The sequence below is a fragment of the Phalacrocorax carbo genome, chromosome 1 (genome assembly GCF_963921805.1).
Source record: "Phalacrocorax carbo chromosome 1, bPhaCar2.1, whole genome shotgun sequence".
NCBI classification, from domain to species: Eukaryota; Metazoa; Chordata; class Aves; order Suliformes; family Phalacrocoracidae; genus Phalacrocorax; species Phalacrocorax carbo.
The window spans coordinates 123,017,405-123,038,268 of NC_087513.1; the positions used below are offsets into that span (position 1 = coordinate 123,017,405).

The 20,864-nt window shown below is 39.9% G+C and overlaps 1 protein-coding gene across 4 annotated transcripts in view; it reads left to right on the forward strand.

The window, feature by feature from the left end:
- Positions 1-375: 375 nt before the first annotated feature.
- CASK (calcium/calmodulin dependent serine protein kinase) overlaps positions 376-20,864 on the forward strand; it is a 217,831-nt gene continuing 197,342 nt past the window's right edge. For 3 of the 4 annotated variants that reach the window (XM_064473100.1, XM_064473111.1, XM_064473118.1), the window contains exon 1: positions 377-774. In XM_064473100.1, coding sequence (XP_064329170.1) covers positions 716-774 — 59 coding nt within the window. In that variant the 5' untranslated portion in view covers positions 377-715. Of the gene's footprint in view, positions 775-20,864 lie in introns of all 4 variants that reach the window. The other variant, XM_064473093.1, reaches the window with a different exon arrangement.

Consider the following 20,864-nt stretch of genomic DNA (forward strand, 5'->3'; position numbering starts at 1 on the left):
CAGTACAGCGAGCGCCTATCGCGGCCGCTACCGCCGTTGCTGTTGCTTCTGCTGCTTCTCCTCCTCGCGCCTGGGAGCGTAATCAACGGCCGCGCCCGCAGCTCCCCGCCCCTCTCCCTCCCACTATTATCCTCCCTCCCGGCGCGCGCCCTCCCCCCCTACCCCTCCGCCCGGGAGCGCGCGGCCGCCCGCCCGCTCGGCGAGGGAGCGAGACGGCGCTGCCGCCTGCTGCCGGCCCCGCTCCCCGTCGCGCCGATCCCCTCCATGGACCCCGCGCCGCCCCGCTAGCCGGAGCCGCCCGCCCGGTGCCGCTGCCGCCGCCGCCGGGGAGTAGCCGGCTGAGAAGAGGAGGGGAGGGGGCGGGAGGGGGGTGGGGGGCGGAGGAAGGTGGGGTCGCGGAGTGTGTGACACGCGCGGGGAGCGGCGGCCGGCTGCGGCCCGCGGGAGGAGGAGGAGGAGGAGGAGCGGGGAGTCCCGACGCGGCCGCGGGAGCCCCCGGGCGGGCGGGCGGCGGCGGCGCCCCCGGAAGGTGGCGGCGGCGGCGGCGGGAGCTGCGGTAGCGGTTGGGATTTACCGCGGTGGTGGCGGTTGGCGCTGACCGGCAGGGGAGCGCGCCGCGCGGCGGGGACCGTGCCCGCGGCGCCCCCTCCCCCTCCCTCCCCGGGGCCGCCGCCTCTCGGGTTGATCCCCCCCCTTGCCCCCCCCCGCCCGGACCATGGCCGACGACGACGTGCTGTTCGAGGACGTGTACGAGCTCTGCGAGGTGATCGGCAAGTGAGTCCCGCGGGGAGCGAGCGGGCGGCGGGCAGGGCCGGGCACGGTGTGCGCCACCGGGCAGGGCGGGGGGGTGGGAGGCGGCGGTGCCCCCCTTCCCGCCGGGCGCGGGGGGAGAGGGGGATGCTCTGCTCGGCACCCACCTGAGTCGCCGCGGCCAGCGGGTCCCCGTGCGAGCGGTGCGGGGTCCGCGTCCCCCCGTGGCTGGTGGCGGTGACAGGGCGGGCGTCTCCGCCGCGCTGCCCACCGTCCTCATTGCAGGGGAGGCGGAAGGGGGGAGAAGTGACCCGATGTTTCCTCAGCCACCATGATTAACCGCCTAACCATCACTCAGGCTGGCTGCAGCAAGCGGCAACCACTTCCCACCCCTTTTCTTCTCCTCCCCCCTATATCCCATTCCTGGCACACCCATCAAGGATTACCTATTGGGGAAGGGAAAGGGAAGATATCTCTCTCTAGATCCACCTATTCACTGGGTGCCTGCATATTTGTGCGCCAGGTGTTGGTTTTTCCTCCTCTTTGCTGCATAATAACCAGCTTGGTAGTGGCGGTAGTAGTGACGCTCGGGTAGTGCTCGGTTTTCGTCCAGATCTTTCCCTCCACTCTCCTTCGCGTGGAAATAGAGATGGGTAAGGCGGTAGGAGTGCTTGGCCTTTTGAATCTTATTATGCAACTGCTATTAAACCTGTGTTCGAGGCTTGTATCAAACCTAGGAGTTGAGGTAGTTGCTAGCGTTCCCCAGCTGCCTGTTTCGGGTAACCACTGTTGCAGGGTGGATGAAGACGACAGTTCAAGTCTCAGTCTGTGTAATCGCACCAAGTAAATGCACAGAATCCCCCAGATCAGATGCTGTTAAAGAATAAAGGCTGACCTCTGTTTCCCGCCTCCTACACTCCCCCTCCCCCCCAATATTTTTGTGACTGCCCTGTTTCGAAATCCAGTTTTTATTTATTTGTCGTCTTTCACATATTTTCTGTACTTGTGTCTGTGTTGCAAAACGGACCTGAAAGATGTAGCAATATTGTGACTAACTAAATTTTCTGTATGTTTCTGATTCGGAAGCTGAGATTGCTGTTAGTAGTGACGCGGTTCAGTGTGCTCGCAGCTTTTTTTTTTTTCCCCTGACAGTGAATTTTACAAAAATAATTGTTCACCGTGTTTTGATTATAAACTAATAATTTTTTCTGCATGTGTTGTCTTGTCCGATCTCCACCAGGATGCTTTCCAGTTTCTATCAAGTGCTGTCTACTTTCAGAGCTGGGGCTAAAAATACTCTAGAATTAATCTTTCCTTGGGATTATACTAAAATGCTAGTCTCGGACTTAGCAGGTGACTTAGTTGTCAGCAGAAGTTTCAGCACTCATTTCTGTCATTTCACAAGTTATTAGTACCTTTCTTTTAACACAAGCAACTTTTAAAAATATTAAGCATAAAGGGCCTTATTTATTGTCATAAATGGTAAACGATCGCATTACCTTAATGCTGATTGTTGGTGAGGAGCTTCTGTAGCTGAGAAACAGAATTCTGTTATTAAACATATTTTGAAGACAATTTTTGGCACACTCCTTTCACAAGTGGTTTTATGCTAACCACTGCAGTTCACACACTATTTTATTTGTACCTGATTACCGTTAGAAAGAAGGCGTAGTGATTATGCATGACCACACACCCTTTTAGAGAATCGATGATTCACGGGGGTCCAGATGTTCACACATCTTGAATGACTTTTTGTTTTGTGGTCTGTGAATTTTGGTGAGAGAGCTCAAAAACTGTGGATTAGGTATTAGCTACAGAAGTTTCGCATGAGATTCAGGTAGTATAGATAGTGTTATGATGTAACTAGATCTAGCTGATAAATATTGAATCACAGTAGCATAATGATGCCAAGAGCGCTGTAGCAAAAACAGGGTGGATCACTGAAAATAGCAGCAGTGATGGTGTGAAGGGTTGGTAGCTGGTTGTGATTGCTCAGGCTTTTCCACACAGATGTCATGCTAGTCCTCTAAGAAACATTTCAAATAAATACACAGTTTCATGTATAGTTGTATAAGCAGTATTCCTGTTTCTTTGCAATACTATGCAGGTGACTTCCAGGGAACCAGGGATGCAGCATCTTTTTTAGCTTACAGATTTTGGGTACCACCTCGCTTGTCTTTAAGCAACTTGAGGGAAGCTGCTGTAAATCTGCTTTGAATTGATACATATGCATCTTGCTAAACATCTTTCAGTGAAACATCCACTAATGTCTGCACGTTCCAATGATTTATTATTGATTGATACAGTAATTTAGTTCTTGTAAATAGCACATCTGGCCCTGATTTGCGTTTCAGACACATGAAATATTAAAACATGTAATTTATCTTTCCTAAATAGGTAGTTACCACTGTCATTTAAGGTAGTAAAATGTATTTTCACAAAGGGTGTGGGAAAGAGATCTTTGCCTGTAAAATGTCTCAATATTTAGTCTAAGAGAAGTCCCAAAGTTCCCATGCAATTTACTAGAGAAATAAGGAGACTGCTTCTTAGCTGACAGTATGCTGTCCAATTTGTTGAGGTGTATTCTGATCTTTAGGATAAACTTTAAACACTTTTAAACGCAATAAACTGATCGTACTTACTTTGTGTAAACACAGGGATAATAACTTTTGGTGTGCTGGAGTGTGGAACAATTACAATGCAGTAGTGTAGGAATTAATTGATTGGAATGACAGTGACAAACTGTGTATTGTGTGGCATTTAATATGTTTAAGTTCTGCAAGCATGCATGTTTCATTTTGAATGGGTGCAGGAGAAAAGAAAGGCCAGGACGGATAGAGAAAAATTCTAGTTCTTGTTTCCTTTAGAAAAAAATTAAGGGAAATCTTAATTTGCATATCTTTCCGGTATACCTTTCCATTGCTGAAAGCTGTATAGAGATAAAAGTTGGAATAATAATCCAAATTTCTTGTTGAACTTTTTTAAGTGGCATTTATGACACTAACGTTAGTCGTGTGGTTTTACTTTGCCAGATGTGTGATGTTCTAGGTTACCGTCCTGTCTTCAGACTTGGCTGAGACAAACATACTTCAAGCAGGGAATAAATTGGGGATTTCTGTATTAGCCTTCAAAAATGTATTAGCGTTATCTCGGGATAACTGGCAGTGATGAAATCCCCAGCTGTGCCATTTTTTTCCAAATTTGCTTCTAGGTAACTTTGAAGAGATTCTCCCCGTACATTGTATTTCACTGACAGTTCGCAGATAATAGTGCTAAGTGTACTTCTTTATTTTCTATTAAAATTTTCATTCAGAATGCATTGAGTAGTTTATAAAAAGTAGGAGGCATAGAGTTGAAACATCTTGGGTATTTACCTGAGGTGAAAACTGTTCTGAGTTTGTCATAGGGAGTTCCACAAACATGTATGTAGCAGTAGTTTTCTTTATGTCAAAGAGAGAATACCTGTCTTTAGCTAGTATTGAATCTAGAAGACCGAAGCATGACTTTTATGATCGACAGAATCCTTGTTCTGCAGTGACTCTATTTTACATTATCTGCATTTGACTTTCCGTACCTCTTAAGATTCATGTCAGTTTATGTTAGCATTAGAGGAGTACCATAAAGATTGTCTGATCTTTCTAACAATAGGATTGCAGATTGCTTAAAAATTTCTCCGGATTTTTAATTTGCAAATACTATGTAGTAAAGTTGATAAAAGTTTATTTGTGTTAAAAAGGTTACAATTGAAATCATTAGTCTTCATATCAATAGTGACTTAAACTGTACATTTTTGTAATTTTTTCTTCCATTTGTGGACCATATATGTGTACAATTGTTGTGCATAGTAGTAGTACAGTCATTGGTATTTTGAGTACCAAAGTATAATGTGATGGTTGGTGCTAATGCTATTGTAGCTTTCAGGATGTTCTCTGCAATATGACTGGGTTTGGTCTGGTCCTTTTCTACACTGCACGCTGAGGGTTTTAGTTTGTTTTCATCCCTCCTTCCCCTGTGATGGGACAATTCTCTCTGCTTGGGCTCTTCCATCTAGTAAAGAGGAGTTAAGGTGCCTAGAGCCTGCAGGGCTGCTTCTCTTCTGCAGCCTACCAGCATTGCTGGAACACTGTAGGAGATGCAAGGGGAAGATGCAAGGTCTTGGGGTGGGAGATGGGACAGGGCAGTTTTTTGCATTCAGGTATGAACGCTTTTATCCCATTGAAGTCAGACAAGAAGATCATGGCTGCATTTTCCATCGCTCCACTTGAGATGGAGATGCTGCTTTAGATTTATGCCGCAGTCTGTGAGTGTTAAGGAAAGGGATGAGAGAGCCCACGGATTTCTTGTCCAAGAAATATTTCAATAATTTTAAGTATGGTGATAACAAAACTATCTAGAAATATTTTGATGGTTTCAGTGATACTGTTTTTCATTATTGCCTCCATTTTCTCTGCACAGGAGTGAGAATACTGTTGAGTCTCAATTGTACTTTTTCTCTAGTATACAAGTGAAATTTTGTACCTCCAGTAAAGCCAGTGCAAATAACTGATGGGTATAATTTTGACAAACCAAATGAAAATGTGAAAAATCTGTATTATGTACTCACTGTTTGGAAAGGAGGGAGAGGGAAGGGAACTTCTCTGGGATATGGAAAGAGTTTTGTCTACTTTAGCTTTTGAGTTTCTTAGTACTGTTTGAAACACTAGTGTACAAATAAAACATTCTCAGCTGTTTTCTGTGTTAGTGTTTCAGGTGAACAGATTACAATGAATATTTGATATAAGCATGAGGTCATAATGTGAATTGCTTCAGGAAAATAACAGTAGATAATTTGAAGTGTATAGTTGCTAGAGTATCTCCGTAGCCAAGTTATCCTGCTGTGGATTTTAGCTGTAACAGTGACCCGTTTCTACTCAAGAGGCTCTATCTACTTAAGAGGTTCAACTGTAGCTGAACACAGAGTAGAATTAATACACCTAGTTGAAGAGTACAACATTTTAATCAGTACTCTCCATTTGTGTGGCTTTCTCTAGTGTTGGTTTGGTAAGCAGTTGCATTCTTGCATGCATCCTTATGATGTGAACAAGATGTCTGTAGTAATTGGGAAATAGAGGCTTGCTTAAGAGGGAAGTTTGAAGGAACTTCATCTAGGAAAATGCAAACTGAGAAAGATTGTGTAAGGGCTTTGCAAATATGTTTTTGTGCTTAAACACCCAAGAGAAGGAAGCCCTTGAAGGTAAGAGCAGATGAGCAAATGTATGCAGACCGGTCCCAAGTAATTTGAGGCTGAAAATAGAAGATTTTAGACCAATTTAATACTGAGATTCTGTAGCAGCTGTATGTAAGAAGTTGTGGGACAACAAAAACTACCTTGTCTTGAAGATTTGCTAAGTTAAGAGCTTGATGTTTTTATTAAAATAGTATGAAAGTTTGTTGCCTTCGAGAATGAGGGCTAAGCTTTAGGACCCAAGTGATCCCTGATAATCGTTTCAGTTCAAGCACAATGCTTGACATAAAATGCTCCAGGATAAAGAAATACTGTATTTTATATCAGTGCCCACTCACCTACTTAACCCTCTGTATGATACACTGGCCTTCTTATCTTTTATACAGATGTCATGACAATGCAAGGTAATTGATCAGTATTAACCCTAATATGATGTTTCCAAAGATCACTTTTCAGAAACCTGTCATCATACTAAATGTACCATCTAAAAAATGGTGACTTCAGAATTGACAGTGGTTATTCTTAAAAGTAGGGGGTTTTACGACAAATTATGGAGTTAATAATAAAAAAACCCAAACCTGTTCCGAATTTTCCTTTTTTCCAGGAGTGAGTACTTTTTTTAATATACAGTGGGAAAATGTGTATACACAATATATTATATGAATATCCAGAATTATCATCCCTCGTTGTTTAAAAGTTAGATATCTTAAGACAGTGTACTAATCAGCTAATATGCTCACTGAAAGAACCCCAAGAAACCCTTTTCTTTTTCTTTGCATATATCAGATAAGCATGTAAGAGGATACCTAGGTAAGGCACCCGAAGCATGGGAAGAGAGAGCCTTCACTTCAACATAGCTGTAAACTGAACTGTATTTGAACTGTATTTTAGAGTGTCAGGTTAGTAACTTCTTTTAAAAAACTTCTGCTGTAGTCAGAGTGAGTTAACAATGTTTCGTGGGACATGTCTATTGGTAAAAGCAATGCCTCCTGTGTCAGAAACAGAAGTGGACAGCAAGCTTTGGTGTTTCAGTTACAATAGGGTTGTTAGTGTTCAAGCCCCATTCTTACCAGAATCTTTGTTTTTCTGAAAAGAAAACAGCTAAATAAGGTTTGGAATAATTTTTGGAGCTTGACCATAAAAGACCTTTGCATTATAATAAGGGTTTAATTTTTCACTTCAGTTCGTAGGAGAAGCAAAGTTTCTTTTCAGAGCAACAACTAGAAAACTGTTACAGGATACATTTAGGACTAAAAGGACCAAGGGCTATTTCCTAATGTATTCTCAAATGACAGAAGTGACCCTCCATTGGTTAACAAGTGTCTTGCTCTTGTACTTTCATAGCTTTTTGCTGTATTAGGGTAAGAAGGGGTATCCAGAAAGTTACAACATACCTTCTGCCTTTTATTTCAATATTCAATGTACAGTGGGGCTGTACTTTCCTTTCAGGCTTAGGATTTGTCAGAATTTTTATATCGTCTATATTTTGTCAATTGCTATATTGACAGGTTTTTCAGAAACCAATAGGTAAAACGTCTTCACCATGTGAACACACCTGTAATTGATGCATAGTTTTACACACTTACAAAGTTAATTGTGTGCCCCTTAAGTTCTGTATATTTTCCTTCCTCCAGAGGTTTCTAAATACCATTTGGTTAAAGAGATCTTCACTTGGCTCCTTCACCTGTTTCTTTGGCTACCCAATGCCCTGTGTAACTGCTTGCAGGCACTCCAATTTCATTTTTGACTAACAAACATCCCCATTTTCTTTTCTGGATATTGTGGATATGAGCAGTTACTCCTAGCATTTAATATTAAGCAAACTTCCTAGGATAGGTGAATTAAGAAAGCTGTAAAGAACTTGTCTCTGAACAAAATTTTTCGAAGTAAGAGCTGGGTTATAAGTCCTATGGCGGAATTTAAACTGGTATAAAATGTGTTCTGTTTCAGTTGTTTAGGAAGCACTTTCAGCTAAGTTGAAAAACTAGTTTTATCTCATCAAAGTGTCAGTTCTGCTGTAGTTGAGACTTGAGAAACCCTTACAGTTTTAAAGTGTGCGTTTTCTAGGGAACACATGATTCTTGGGTAACTCATGACTTCATTTAAACTCACTGTTACCAGGGTTTGGAAGGTAGTCCACATTTGGAAATTTTTGATCCAAAGAGGTCTAGGGGTAAAGGAAAAAAGTCTTAGCTGTAGTGAGGCTGAGGCTTCTCAGGTACGGTGGCCTCTAAGGCACTTAGAACTTTATGAAGTCTGTCTCTAGATGTTGTCTTGTGTGGATGCATAAAGTATCCATTTTTCTTTTGTGACTTCAGGATTCATTATGGACTTTGCCAGTATCAGAGCTGTTGTCTTGGGGAGGGGGAATAAATAATAACAACAAAAAATACAAACAAACAAAACCCCCAAAACCAAACCCACACTCACTCAACACCACCCCCACCCCCCCCAACCACAATGGAAAAACACAAACAAAATGAAAAAAGTTCTTACTGTTTCTCCTACAGGGAAGTTTAACTTGTCCTAACAAGATCTTCAGACATGTTCCTCTGTTGTCTTTATTCTCCCAATTTTGTTTTGAGGAGAGGGTCTACGAGTAAAACCTTTGGCTGCATTCCTGGTGTTCTAGCTCAGAGAAGTCAGCCGAGAATCTCCTATTACTTTACTCCCACCCTGCTCCTGGGAAATCCTGCAGCTGTTGCTGCAAATAGAGTTGTTAGCTGCCCACTTTTCTCCTTTTTTTTTGGCTCCAGGTGTTGTTCACAATACTTGAACAGAGGGGAACAGTTTTGAACAGTGGGAAAGCACTAATTTACACTGTATTTGAGGGATCTATACACCTGTAAATGGAAGGGACAGAGAAGAAGCAAGTAAGGCAGTCTTATCTCCCTTTGCCAAACCACCCCCTTACCTACCTCTTACCAGTTAGCAAAAGATAATGTAGAAGGTGGGGGTGAGGGTAGTCTGGGAAGATTACAAAAAAAACCTGGGGAATGGTGTATTTCAGTGATAGGATCTTTCCTGCATCAACAGTGATCTGACCTAGTAACTTTTCCTGGAACAGAGCAGATCTTTGTGGAGCTCTTTAGGTTTGCCAGGGTTGAACTTGAATCCAGCAGGACTGGATACACTGGGTTCAGATGGGTTTAGAGAAAACATATGTCTGGTCAGCGCTGGTCTAGCTATACAGAGCAGCTAATCAGGGTGGGAACTGAGGTGAAATCCTGCATCTCTGTAATACTGCAGCCTTTTAAAGTGTATCATGATTCCTGAAGGAGAGCTGTATCAAGTTGTAGCTAGTCTGTAGATTCTGTAAACAAGGTGGTAGTAGCCTTTTTCCTCTCTTTGTCCCTGTGTGAGGCACTGTAGGAGTATATGAGTACAACTTTGCGATGAGCTGAATTAAATTTGCTGCTGCTGGAAGAGGGAGGTCTTGCTCTCTTTATGTGCTTCCATGCCCTGCGTGATCCACCCTTCCTCTGCCAGCTTTAGCATTCATCTGGTCTGTATCAGCCAGGTGCGCTACAAAAATACTCACTTGTTGGATGGGTTATTCTGCTGTTTTCACTGGCTTGACTAGACCTGCAGTGCAGTCAGGGCTAGCACAAGTTAGAAGACTTCAGGATAGAGAGAGATAAGGTGTGCAGGACCCGTCCCTTCTCCCCACCTTTGACAACAATGAACTATTAAGTTAGGCCATATCATAAAATGCATTGTTGTCTTTTAAAGCATGTTTGGCTTTTTTGCAAAATAAGGAGGAAGATAGCCTCCAAACTCTTCCCTGCAACGGTAAGGAAAGGGGTGGAAAAAAGGGATTTTTTTTTTTAAAGGAAAAAGTAAGTTGCAAATTAAGAAACAATTACTAACACACACAAAAAATCACTTAGCTTTATGTTCTTAATTTGCTTCTTCCTTCTTTCTGTACATGTAGACGTTCCCCATAATTAAAACCAAGCACTAACTTAGTCAGGACCTCGCCTCATTCAGGATTTAAATTGGATACACGATAGAGTCAAATTAAAGTTAAGGAGGCAACTGTAAATCTGGGATTTTAATATTTTGAATATTTGAATTAAGTCTTTGAAGCATGTTAGCTTACAACATAGTTAGATGCTTTTCAAGTGTGCATGTATTTTGTTAGGTCCTTCAGGACTTAAATATCAGCAGTTGGATGTACTCTGAACTGCAAGCATGCTTAATGTTTGTGAAAGCTTCTATTATAGAAACCAAATCTAAGTCTGTTGCTTCTGGTTCTGATGTGATTATGTGCAAAAGTACTGATAGCATATTTAGGAAAATTCAAGAAATCAAAACCAAAGTTTGCCTGAGCTGCCTTTTTTTTCAGATTTTGTTTTGTTCTAGACCTAAATGTAAAATGTATTGCATTGACCGAGAATGTTTCAATAAAAAAAAAAATATAAAAAAGGCAAATATTTTAACAGTTAGTTCTGTGTTAGTTTAGATTGAAAAGTGCCAACTTCTGCTTCCAGAGAACCCTGTTTTCCTTTCTACAGCCCCCAAACTAGAGGTAATCTCTTCGTTAGTGTGTTCCTGCAAGCGTCTTAACTCCAGAGCTTCAGCACTAAAGACATGAAAGCAAAAAAAGGGGCTTTCAAAACTGAAGGGCACACAGAACTGTTTTGCTCAGTTACAGGTATTAGATTAAGATTTGATTTGTTTTTACTTTTTCCTCTGTGGTAAAAATGGTTACCTGTTGGCTGGGTTTCTCGGATATTCAGCCCTTAAGGTTCAATTATCTTTAAAAGCATAAAGTAAACAGGCTGCTTAAAATATCAGGAGCTCTTTCTCTAATCTTAGATCTCAAGTGTGTCAAATTTTTTTATCAGCTGCAGGCACTTCCAATTGGAAAGTATTCAATACTTCATAGCTGCCATTGAGACCGGATACTTTCTGAACTCCTGCAGATATATCGTCTTTCTTGGACTCTTAGCTTCTTAGCTGTTTGAAGTTTTCAAAAGTTAGAATTGTCTGTTTGGTCTGCTGGTTAGGGATGTTTTCGAATAGATTGCTGGCTGTAGAGCTGGTTCCCTTGTGTTGTGTGTATCAAATACTTACAACTCTTTCAGAACAGAGCTGGGAATCGGAATTTTTTTCTTTTTTGCTTAGTGAGTATGATCATCATGGATGCTTCTTTTCCCTTCTTTGTGATCTGGTGAATATTAAATGATGCCATCAAACATCAGCTGGGAGTGCTGAGAATACCTTTGCTTCCCATTTCGTCTAGCCGGGTGAATGTTTTTTTCATGTACCATGTGCTAGGGGAGGACATGAATATGTGCCTCTCAATTTCAAAGTGAATGTTCCAAGCACTGATGAGGTGAGTAGCGGCTGCTGCTCCACTGGGCATGGACCAGCAAGCTGGGTTTGAGAATGTGTCCCAGTTAGTAGTTAGGCAAAATACGTGCCAGAGCTGTTGGTTCGGGTGTTCTGCTTAGTTGTGAGATACTGAGCTATTCATTGCTGTTGGGCAACGCCTTTCAATATGCTAGGATCCTTTAATTTTAGAATTCCACAGCAAACTCAGAAGTGTAGAATGTTAGAGTATTCTCAGGGGTGCAGTTTAGCAGAAAGTTGAGATCACTTTGTGAAACTTTTGTGGTTTTTTCCCTGAATATTTGTAATTTTTCAGAATAGGGCTTAGTTTCCTATATAGCTAATGTATGTTTTAAACATGTAAAGTGTTGCAGAAAACTAAGAGTTGAAAATTCTCTTCCTGAAACTGAGCCTATAACCAATTTTCAGTATTTGTTACAGTTGCCAAGCCAAGGAAAAGCATGACAGTAAGACCTTCCTGAAATGTGGTTTCAGATACGTGGCTGAAACCGTCCAAAACCAGCGGTGACTGCTTAGAATATTGATACATGGTAGATGTAAACATGCATATTTTGTTGAAAGCTATTTTAAAATGCTTTTTCTGATATGTGCTAAAAACTGGTCTGTGAAGTCATTGCATTTCAAAATAAAACCTTACTGTACTTTATACCTGCTCTTTCTACCGGGTTTCTAATTTTTTGTCACGGTTTAAAAATGGGAAAAAAAGAAAAAAAACTTGAGATGTTTACTGTTTGAACAAAGCTGTAAGAATTATTCAGAACTTTCCTTTTCATTTAACTTTTTCTCTTACTCTCATCTGATAGCTTGAGACTTTGCTGCCATCTCTAGTTTCTTGATGAAATTTATCTTGAGCTGCTATTTGGTCCTACATTTTCATCTGTACTCTTAAAAAGACAAATTTTGGCCAGATTTCATGACTGACAGCTGCTATGAGAGTTTGTTTGGTAAAGCCTGTATCAGTGAAGAAGATAGCTCTGTCCTGTCTTTATTTCCTTTAGAAAACATTGGGGAGTTTCTCTAAAGAGAAATATCTTATATGCTGTCTTGCCTCATCTTCAGATACAGCTGTAGTTAATAAGCAAACTTTTAGCACTTTTTGCTCTCATTTTGACTGTTAAACAGACTGTTAACAAAATAACACTCCTGTTACTGTTCTTACTGATACAAAACCATAAGTTTCTAATCTTAGTTTATTTCCTGTAATTTTAAGAGATATTTCAGAAAACCATACTTTGGTTTTAGAGACTAATATACTCTCTTACATGACTTTTATGCATATTTATATCTTTCGTATAGTTTTTTCTCATCTTCCTCCTTCCTACACTTTTGAGTGCTTTCAGAATATCTTGAAGAAAAGATTATATGGGCTTTGACTCTGCTTCCTCTGTTGGTTGGTGAATGAATATGGAACAATTTTATTTTTTGCTGGTCTCTTCAGTACCAACATTTTACTTCCAATTTGAGTGTCAGTATATCTTAATGGTTTTTTTTTTTAAGAGTTCCTCTGCCGGTTTTCATTCTTTCAGCGTTTCTTTTATAATATAAAGCTCCTTGGTAGCTCTGCCAAATCTTCTTTCTGGCCTTTTTTCCCCACTTTGCCTTCCATTTCTTTTTCATATCTATACTTCCATACATTGTTTCACACTCTATGTGCTGGCATACACTGAGATCTTGTTTAGTTTTCTTCAGAATCACTGGCATCCCAGCAGACTGTAGGATGTCTGTCAGTCAGAATTTTGCTCCCATGGAAACTGTCTTGCTGCAGAATTGAACTACGTTTTCAGTTTCTGAAATCAAAACTAACAAGAAGTTTCTCTAGACTTTTGAAAAAACGTCATTATTATAGTTTTATCTTTGAATCTGCAGGCAACTGCAGACCATACTGTTGCAACCTGGATTATTTTCCTTAGAGGGAGTGGTACACAGTAACCTGTTCTGTTATTGTCTCCTGAAAGTCCTGATGACAATTCAGGTATTTAATATGTGATGGTTTGGGGTTTTTTTTCCCCTTCTTTTTCTTTTTTCCTCCCCCGTAATATTTGTAAAAGCTGTAGGGGAAAGAGCTTTTCTTTTAGCAGGTTGACTTTGCCTCTGCAGTATGAAAAAAAGTAGTTTTGTGGCTTCACTGTGTCTGCCTAGAATTCAAGGAAGAGAGGTAGTTCTCTGCGCTCTGCATCCTTGTGAGCATGTGCAGAAGAAGGAAGTTTACCTAATCTTTCTCATTGGGATAGTAAGGTCTCGGCCTTCTTGTTTGAGCAACCGTGCTTCCCTACCCTATCAGTTTGGGGGTTAAGAAGGGTTTTTCAGCACACAAGCATGTTTTATACCTAATTAGTACAAACCTGTTCTAATCTTTCCTGTATACTGTAACTAGCAGAAAATATTTTTTATATTTTTCACATTTTTCTTTTATCTAATCCCTGTGGCTTTGTGGGCATTAGGGGATCATCCTCAAAGAATGCTTAAAAAATGCTTTTTTTCTCCCTGCTACTTTTGTTAAGCTGCTGCTGTTTTATGGGGTAACTCTTGAAACCTCAGGAAATTGAAAGTTTTATGCCTACTGCCCATGTTTGAGGTCCTGTTACTTCCAGAAATATAAGCCTCCAAGGGAAAGGAGAAAGTCACATCTCCCAAGCCTGAAACTGTCATGTCTTCTGCAGGAGCGTATGTGTTCTGTGGAAAATGTTACTCCAGTAAGCTCCTTTGAAGGGGTGTGATCCTGCCCTGTTAGTAAATGAGAGATATCATCAGTGCTGTACTACTACTATTTTTTTTTTTTTAACTTTACAACTTTACCCACGTGTAAATGGGCTGGTGGTAAAGGTTTTTGGTGTGTCTCATCCCCTCCCCCCACACCCCTTCTTCACTTCCAGTAAACATAAATATGATCTTCCATCCTATCAGCTTAAATGCTATTTGGAAATTTGTTGCTTATAAACCTTCAGAAAGTATGCTGTTCATTAATGACATGCAAAAAATCTTTTAATCAGCATTCTTTGGAGCGGCTCAAGTGCACAGAGGTGTGCTAAGTCCAAATTCACATTTGACAAAGTGCTAATCAAGTGCTTTTTTTTGTTTGGGGTTAAGACCCTGTGAAACATACAAGAGCCCTGTATTCTTGTCTGCTTTACTGGATATGAGCTGAGTTGTTATGGTCTGTATCTTGCTAAGGAGCAAATTTTTGACCCTGGCATACTTAATGCATACAGTAGGAATGAGAAAGTGGATGGTATTAATCTAATGTGAAATATCCTTTATTTTTTGGTGTTTTTCTTAGGGGGGGGGGGGGGTGATGGGTGGAGTGTTACTTGTTTCAGATGTTCTCTATATGCTTCCTAGCCTTGTTCTCAGTAAAGCATGTGTAATCTGTTACCTCCTCCTTGCTAACAGGTAGGCTGGGAAAGGCTACTGCTCAGTATTAGCAAGCTGGTAGTCAGCAATGTTAATATGCTGATATGGCTCGGAATGATCCAATATTCAAAACTGTCAGTGTATTTATGAATGTTTGGTGCCATTCAGAGTGGACCAAAAAAATCACGTTCAGTCTCTCAGTATTATGTTGGGGGTGACTTGCTAAGTAAAAATGGCTAACATATGCTCTTTCATCAGTTAAAATGGTTTCTCAATTTACATTCTTGAGAAAATCTGTCTACTAGTAGAAGATGCTAACTGTAGTCAGCCAGTTGTCATAAAAATAGTTTATTTAAATTATAGTCCATGTTGGTCTATGTAAACAGTTTGTAACGTTTATGTAGTACATGAAAATCTTAGATTTACATAGATGATTTTGTAAAATAGGAATTATTTCCTAGTGAGGATATTGGGAGCAAATAGTAGAAAATGTTCACAATATTAATATTACAGATCAAATTCATCTTCATCTTATACAGAAAAGAGTTTCTGTGCAAACGGTCACTTAAGAAGATTTTTATGTTTCATAGCAAAATGTATATAATGAAGTTCTAAAAAATATTTGTCAAGCAGTGTTACTTCAGATTTGTTACCCCCCTCCTTGTCATTCCTGTTCATGTTCTTACTGTTTTGGGGCCTAAAGTAGACAGAAAAAAATAATCAGGATTAAAGAGAGTGTCTCTCTCCCCCTGCCCCTTTTATAAGTTTCCCACTGAGTCATTCTCTTCAGAGATTTTGGCCAGTTTTGCAACTACAGACCAGTTACTCTTAAAACCTTCCATTTTTACCTGGATAGGAATCAGGGAACACTGGAAAAAAAAATTGCTGTATGAACAGCCGTGTGTCTTCACGAAAACAGTTAAGGCAGGGAACTAGTTTATTGGAAAGAAGATTACATGTCTTTGTTTTTAGAAGGAAAGGACAAATGATAGTTTGTTGGTTTTTCTTTTACCTCTCAGGCAAGTATTTTCTGCTTCTCAGTGGATTATGTGTGATTGTCATGGGACATGCTTTGGAGCTGGAAAACATTAGTAAGGAAAGGGGCTTTTAGTGTTGGTTCCCTTTCAGCGGTGCTGCCTTCGTGATGAGTCAAATGTGTGATATTTGGAATCTAGTTTGTCACAGAGGAAGTTCATACAGTAAACAGATTTGTCTGTCCCATGACTGTCCCATGTGTAGAAATTATTTTTTTAAGAAGCAGGCCTGCACCTTCCTTGAATGTTCAAAAAAAGCCCAGGAAGAGGAAGAGAAGCTAAAACACCAGGTCATTAGCAGTTTTGAATATAGATATTTTTAAAAAACTTGTTTTAGTTTGTCATAATCTTCTCCAGCTTGTATTTGAAGCCATATTCAGACTAGATACTCAATAATAAAGTAATGGTTTTAAGCTTTGTTTGGGGCAGATTCTTACAGAAAGGACAAGACTGTAAACGTGGAGTTTTCTAGCCTTTTGAAGGGAGTCCTTTCTCCTGAAGGTAAGGAAATAAGTAGTCAACTGGAAATAATAAATTTTGAAAGTGTGTATCAACCACTAAAAAAAAATATGCTGCTACCCTAGACAACTGGTTGAACTATGACATCCGTGACCAATGTAAAATGATTTCTAGATATCTTAGAGCACTCTTTTCATGGCTTATTTATTCTGGTTTTGGCCATAGTAGGATCTGGTTTTGGCTGTGTGGTTGGTGTTGAGTAAGATTCCCATAACAAATGGAGGGATACCTTCTTCGTATTCAGCAGGAAAATAGCCTAGGTATAGAGGAGACCATGTTTATTCTGCGTTCAGAGTCTGCACAGAGAGGGAAGAAAAGAAGCAAGATTTGAATATCAAGAGGTGAGCAGGGAGTTGCTTTATTTTTTTCAGTTGCGCTTTAACCTAAAAATGAGGAAGGGGCCTTTGATTCAATTTGTAGTATGTTTGCTTTGAGAATCAGGAAATGGGCTCTCCATTAGTTTTGTTTGTAGGGGCTAGTGAAGGTGGCAGTTCTAGACCTGTTCAGCTGCTTCTCAATTGAATGTGGAGAGAAAAAGCAGATAATAGCAGTGACCATTGTTCTGCCTAGTTCCTACTAACATATCAGTGGGTCTTCAGGTAGAAGTAAATGAGACTTGGTTTTTGCAAGGTAGGATAGATTTGAAATGTATGCTTGGGCAAACCGATTAAAGAGAACTTTACCTAGCTGCTGCAAGTCCTTATTTTAATTAGTACATTAACTTCTGAAATATGGCCTAAACTTACCCAAGAGAGTTTTAGAATAAGCTGATAGTCTGTGGGGGGGGAAAAAGGGTGTGTTAATTTGTTTATTTTTAAGGCATATGCATGGCATAATTTTTGGCATGTTGGGGGAAAAAAAAAAAGTTTTGTACAACCTGCTTGGCAGTAAATCCTTCCTTTCAGCATTCGACCTTATTCCAGCTGTGAAGGTTCACGCAGTACAGCCTTGGAAGTTTTTTTCTACTTGTTGCAGCTGTACTCTCTGTCAGATTTATCATCTGCTACAATGTCTACAGCAGGCTTTCACCACCAGTCAGGATACATGCTTCACTTCTCTTTTGGCAGCCACTCATTGCCAAGACTTGTCCGCACCCAAACTTGAGGCAGGTAGATGCACTTACTGTAGTATCTGCAAACCTTTCCACCCCTTGCTAAAATGTAACTGGAGAGAGAAAACTACCTGCTGGAAAACTTTCATGCTGTTCCATCCAGTCAAAGGATGTAATTTTTGCTATTTTGTATCTATCACTCATGCTGAGCTGCTGAGTTTTCTCTTATTTAGTATTTTGCCATTGCTGCTTTAAGGTGACTGAAATGATTATGTTTTTCCAAATATCCTCAGTGCAGATGTTTTTGAAATATATTCGCATCTCTTATGGGTTATAAGGTATAAAAGCAAATTAAAAGTTTGAGCCTTTATATTATGACAAACTCTGAAGGGTTTATTATCTGTGGTTGAATGACATCGAGTTCATCATTGGGCTTTTTGACCTGATACAGTAACTGTACATTTTCTAGGGATGAAGTTCTACATTTGAAAAAAAATACTGCTTAGTATTTCTAAAGCATCATTTAATTTTTTCCCCACAGAATCGGCTTTAGTCATATAATGTACTTTCTAAAACTATTGGTCAGTTCCAGTCATTGCTTGAATAGACCTGTCCAGGAAAAATATACATGGAATTGATTCATGGCTACATTTATATCACGGATTTTCCCCAAATTCTGCTTTCAGAGCCTCAGTTGTAGGCTGTGTTTCACTTTTACTTTTTTGTTATTTATTTATTTAAAGCTTCATATGTACCTTAATTTCACATGGTGTTGAAAATAATTAGTACTTTCTTTTGGAGCAATAAATTAGTGATGTGCTTCAGCAAAGTCTGGAAACTCATGCTCAGGTCTCCTGATCTGCCCAGATGGTTGCTTAGGGTTGGTTTGAGCTCTGTTGTGTTGCAGCAGTGAAGGGAACAGTGCAAAACTTCTCCTCAACCCTTGAATGTTTTTACACAAGCTTTCTCAGGTCATGCCTGGCTGTTTTAGAGTACCTTGAATTCAGTGCAGAGCTCATCAAGCATGGTTACTTTTGATGAAAACTAGGGGGAGGGGGGACAGGGAGGGGGAATTGAAAGCAACTTCCTTCTATCCAGTGCATGGTTAGTGCATCAGCCCTGGCTGTTAGAGACCTGAATTTGACTGGGTGCCCCAAGTACTATGTCAGAAGTCAGACTTAGCTGTGGAGCTCTACAATCCTGCTGTTCTAGCTGGATGACTCTGCACCCAAAAATACACTATTACAGGAGTACAGGTAGTGGGGAGTTTAGATTGTGTTCTTGCCTGTGAAGGCAACTGCATTGTACAGGTTGGAGCTTCTAATGCTGTTTATGCATCTTATTCAGTGCTGCTGTAATGAAGAGAACATAAGTCTTTGGAGCAGAAGTGTTACAGCCATCTAGGATTTCAGTATATCCATAAAAGTATGATCTGTTCCTTCTGGCTGTTTGTCTACAGTTCAGCTCATGAATGCTGTTTTTTGGTTGTTGGATTTTTGTTTGGGGTTTTGTGGTGTGGTTATGTTGTTTTGTTTTTTTTTTTTTTTGGTGGGATTGTTTTTTCTCCCCTTCAGAGACTCAGGTTGGTTTAATCAGTTTTTCAGGTGAACTGTCTTATATGCAATAGTATAAAACACTACTTCTAGCTCTTATAAAAAGACACAAGGTATACCATAATGAAAGTAGTAAAGGTAAAAATTGAAGAATTTCATTAATTGTCTTAAAGCTTTAGCAACTTCAGAAGAAATCTTAGGAAAAGGAAGATACAGAATAGATGTTGATATTTAAATGACATGAACTTCTTAAGTTCTTCGAATACTGTGAAATTGGTTGTAGTTGCATTCTAGATTTAACATACAAAATTTCTGTAAGGAAGATAAATATGAAGAAATGAAGACAGTAGAAAAGAACAAGCAAATATGTTCTAGAGAGCAAATATGTTCTAGAGAATACAAGGTAATTTAAAATGTAAAAAACCCCTCATTTTCTCATTAAGAATTAGTGTTATAACATTTTATGGGAAAAGTATGGTATTGGTACATATAAGGTTAATACATCAGAAAAATAAGAATTCTAAGAGTTCTAGCAACTTTTAAGTACAAGACTGATTTGTTATTTTTGTGTTTGATAAGCAAAAAACTTCAAATAGGCTGTGAAAATGTATATGTTTTGTTTAAAAACTAAATCCTAGTTTAAAATTATTTAAAAATATTGAAAACCCGGCTGAATGGATTTTGGAAGCTCAGTTGTTAGGTGGAGCATGTTCCAGCCCAGCTCTGCTCAGGAGTGTTTACAGTTGCTGCAGGATGAGAAAGGGGGGGAACAGAAGTTGGAATTGCAAGCTGCTGAGGGAGAGATTTCTACCAGGTTGAATGTGGGAGGAAGAGGGAGGGAAAAGGATGAGCAGAGTAGGTTGATAGGAAGGAAGAAATAAGGAACTGTGTTTGAAAAATAAAATTGAATAACCAACCGGAGGAGGAGGAAGATTGGTGATTGCCAGCCCGTAAGGATGGAGAAAATGGGTTGAGGGAGGGACAAGGAGCAGCAGGTAGAAATTAATTTACAGGTTAATAACAGAGGTTATTAGTATGTTAAAGTAAGCTGTGCACAAAAATGTTGACTTCAGAAACTGTACTGAGCTGAATCACAGGGGATAATCATGGGTGGTAACAGTTGACTTCTGTCAGCCATCTAACTGATTAAATTACTCCTTCTGAATCTTCATTCTTGCTCTACCTTCCCCCTTGTCCCCAGTGCTTACGGCATAGCTACTTTCATTCAAAGTGAATTGGGTTAATTTAAATGTTTGAAATATCATATCTTGCTAACCTAGTCCATTCAGGCTAAAGCAGATTAGGGAACAATTGCATGGACAGCCAAGGTGAGGGATGAAATCATGCTTCAACTCTGACAGAGGAAGCAACAGTTGGTTATAGCTAGGTTTGACTGCTCTGTTCCAGCTTGCATTCTGTGATCCTGTATGCATGCACCTTGCTGCAGCTATTTGTAAATATATATACACATTCATAATTTAGTAAAAGTTTTAAAGTTTTTTTTTTAAAATACAAACGCCGTAATGTTATGCTAAGGTTATGCAGTTTTTTAATATCTTTAAAATATTGTTAATATATTTATCTGTTGGTACAACCTAGATTGAAGAGGTTTTCTGGTCAAAATTTGGTGATTCACTCCCTGTTGACAGAACTAGTCTTTTCAGACAGCACAGAAAATAGAAGACTTTTTACCTTTTGATAGTCAGACTTTTTTAAATCTTGAGGTCACAGCAGACACTTTGGTTTTTGTTTGTCTGTTTTGGTTTTATGGTGTTTTGTTTTCGGGTTTTTTGTGTTGCTTTTTTTAGTCTTCTAAAGCTGAGTGCTCAATACATTCTGTGTTAACATTATGATTCTGAGTCCTGTGGATTCCTTTTAGCTACTTACGGGTACTTCTGTTGGTTTTCTTCTGAAAGAATTAAGTTTTTCCACTTGAGATTCTCTGTATTTTTTTCTTTGTTAACATTTCCAGCTGATGTGTGTAAGTCATTGGTTTAAGGAAAAAACAAAATAGAACAAAACAA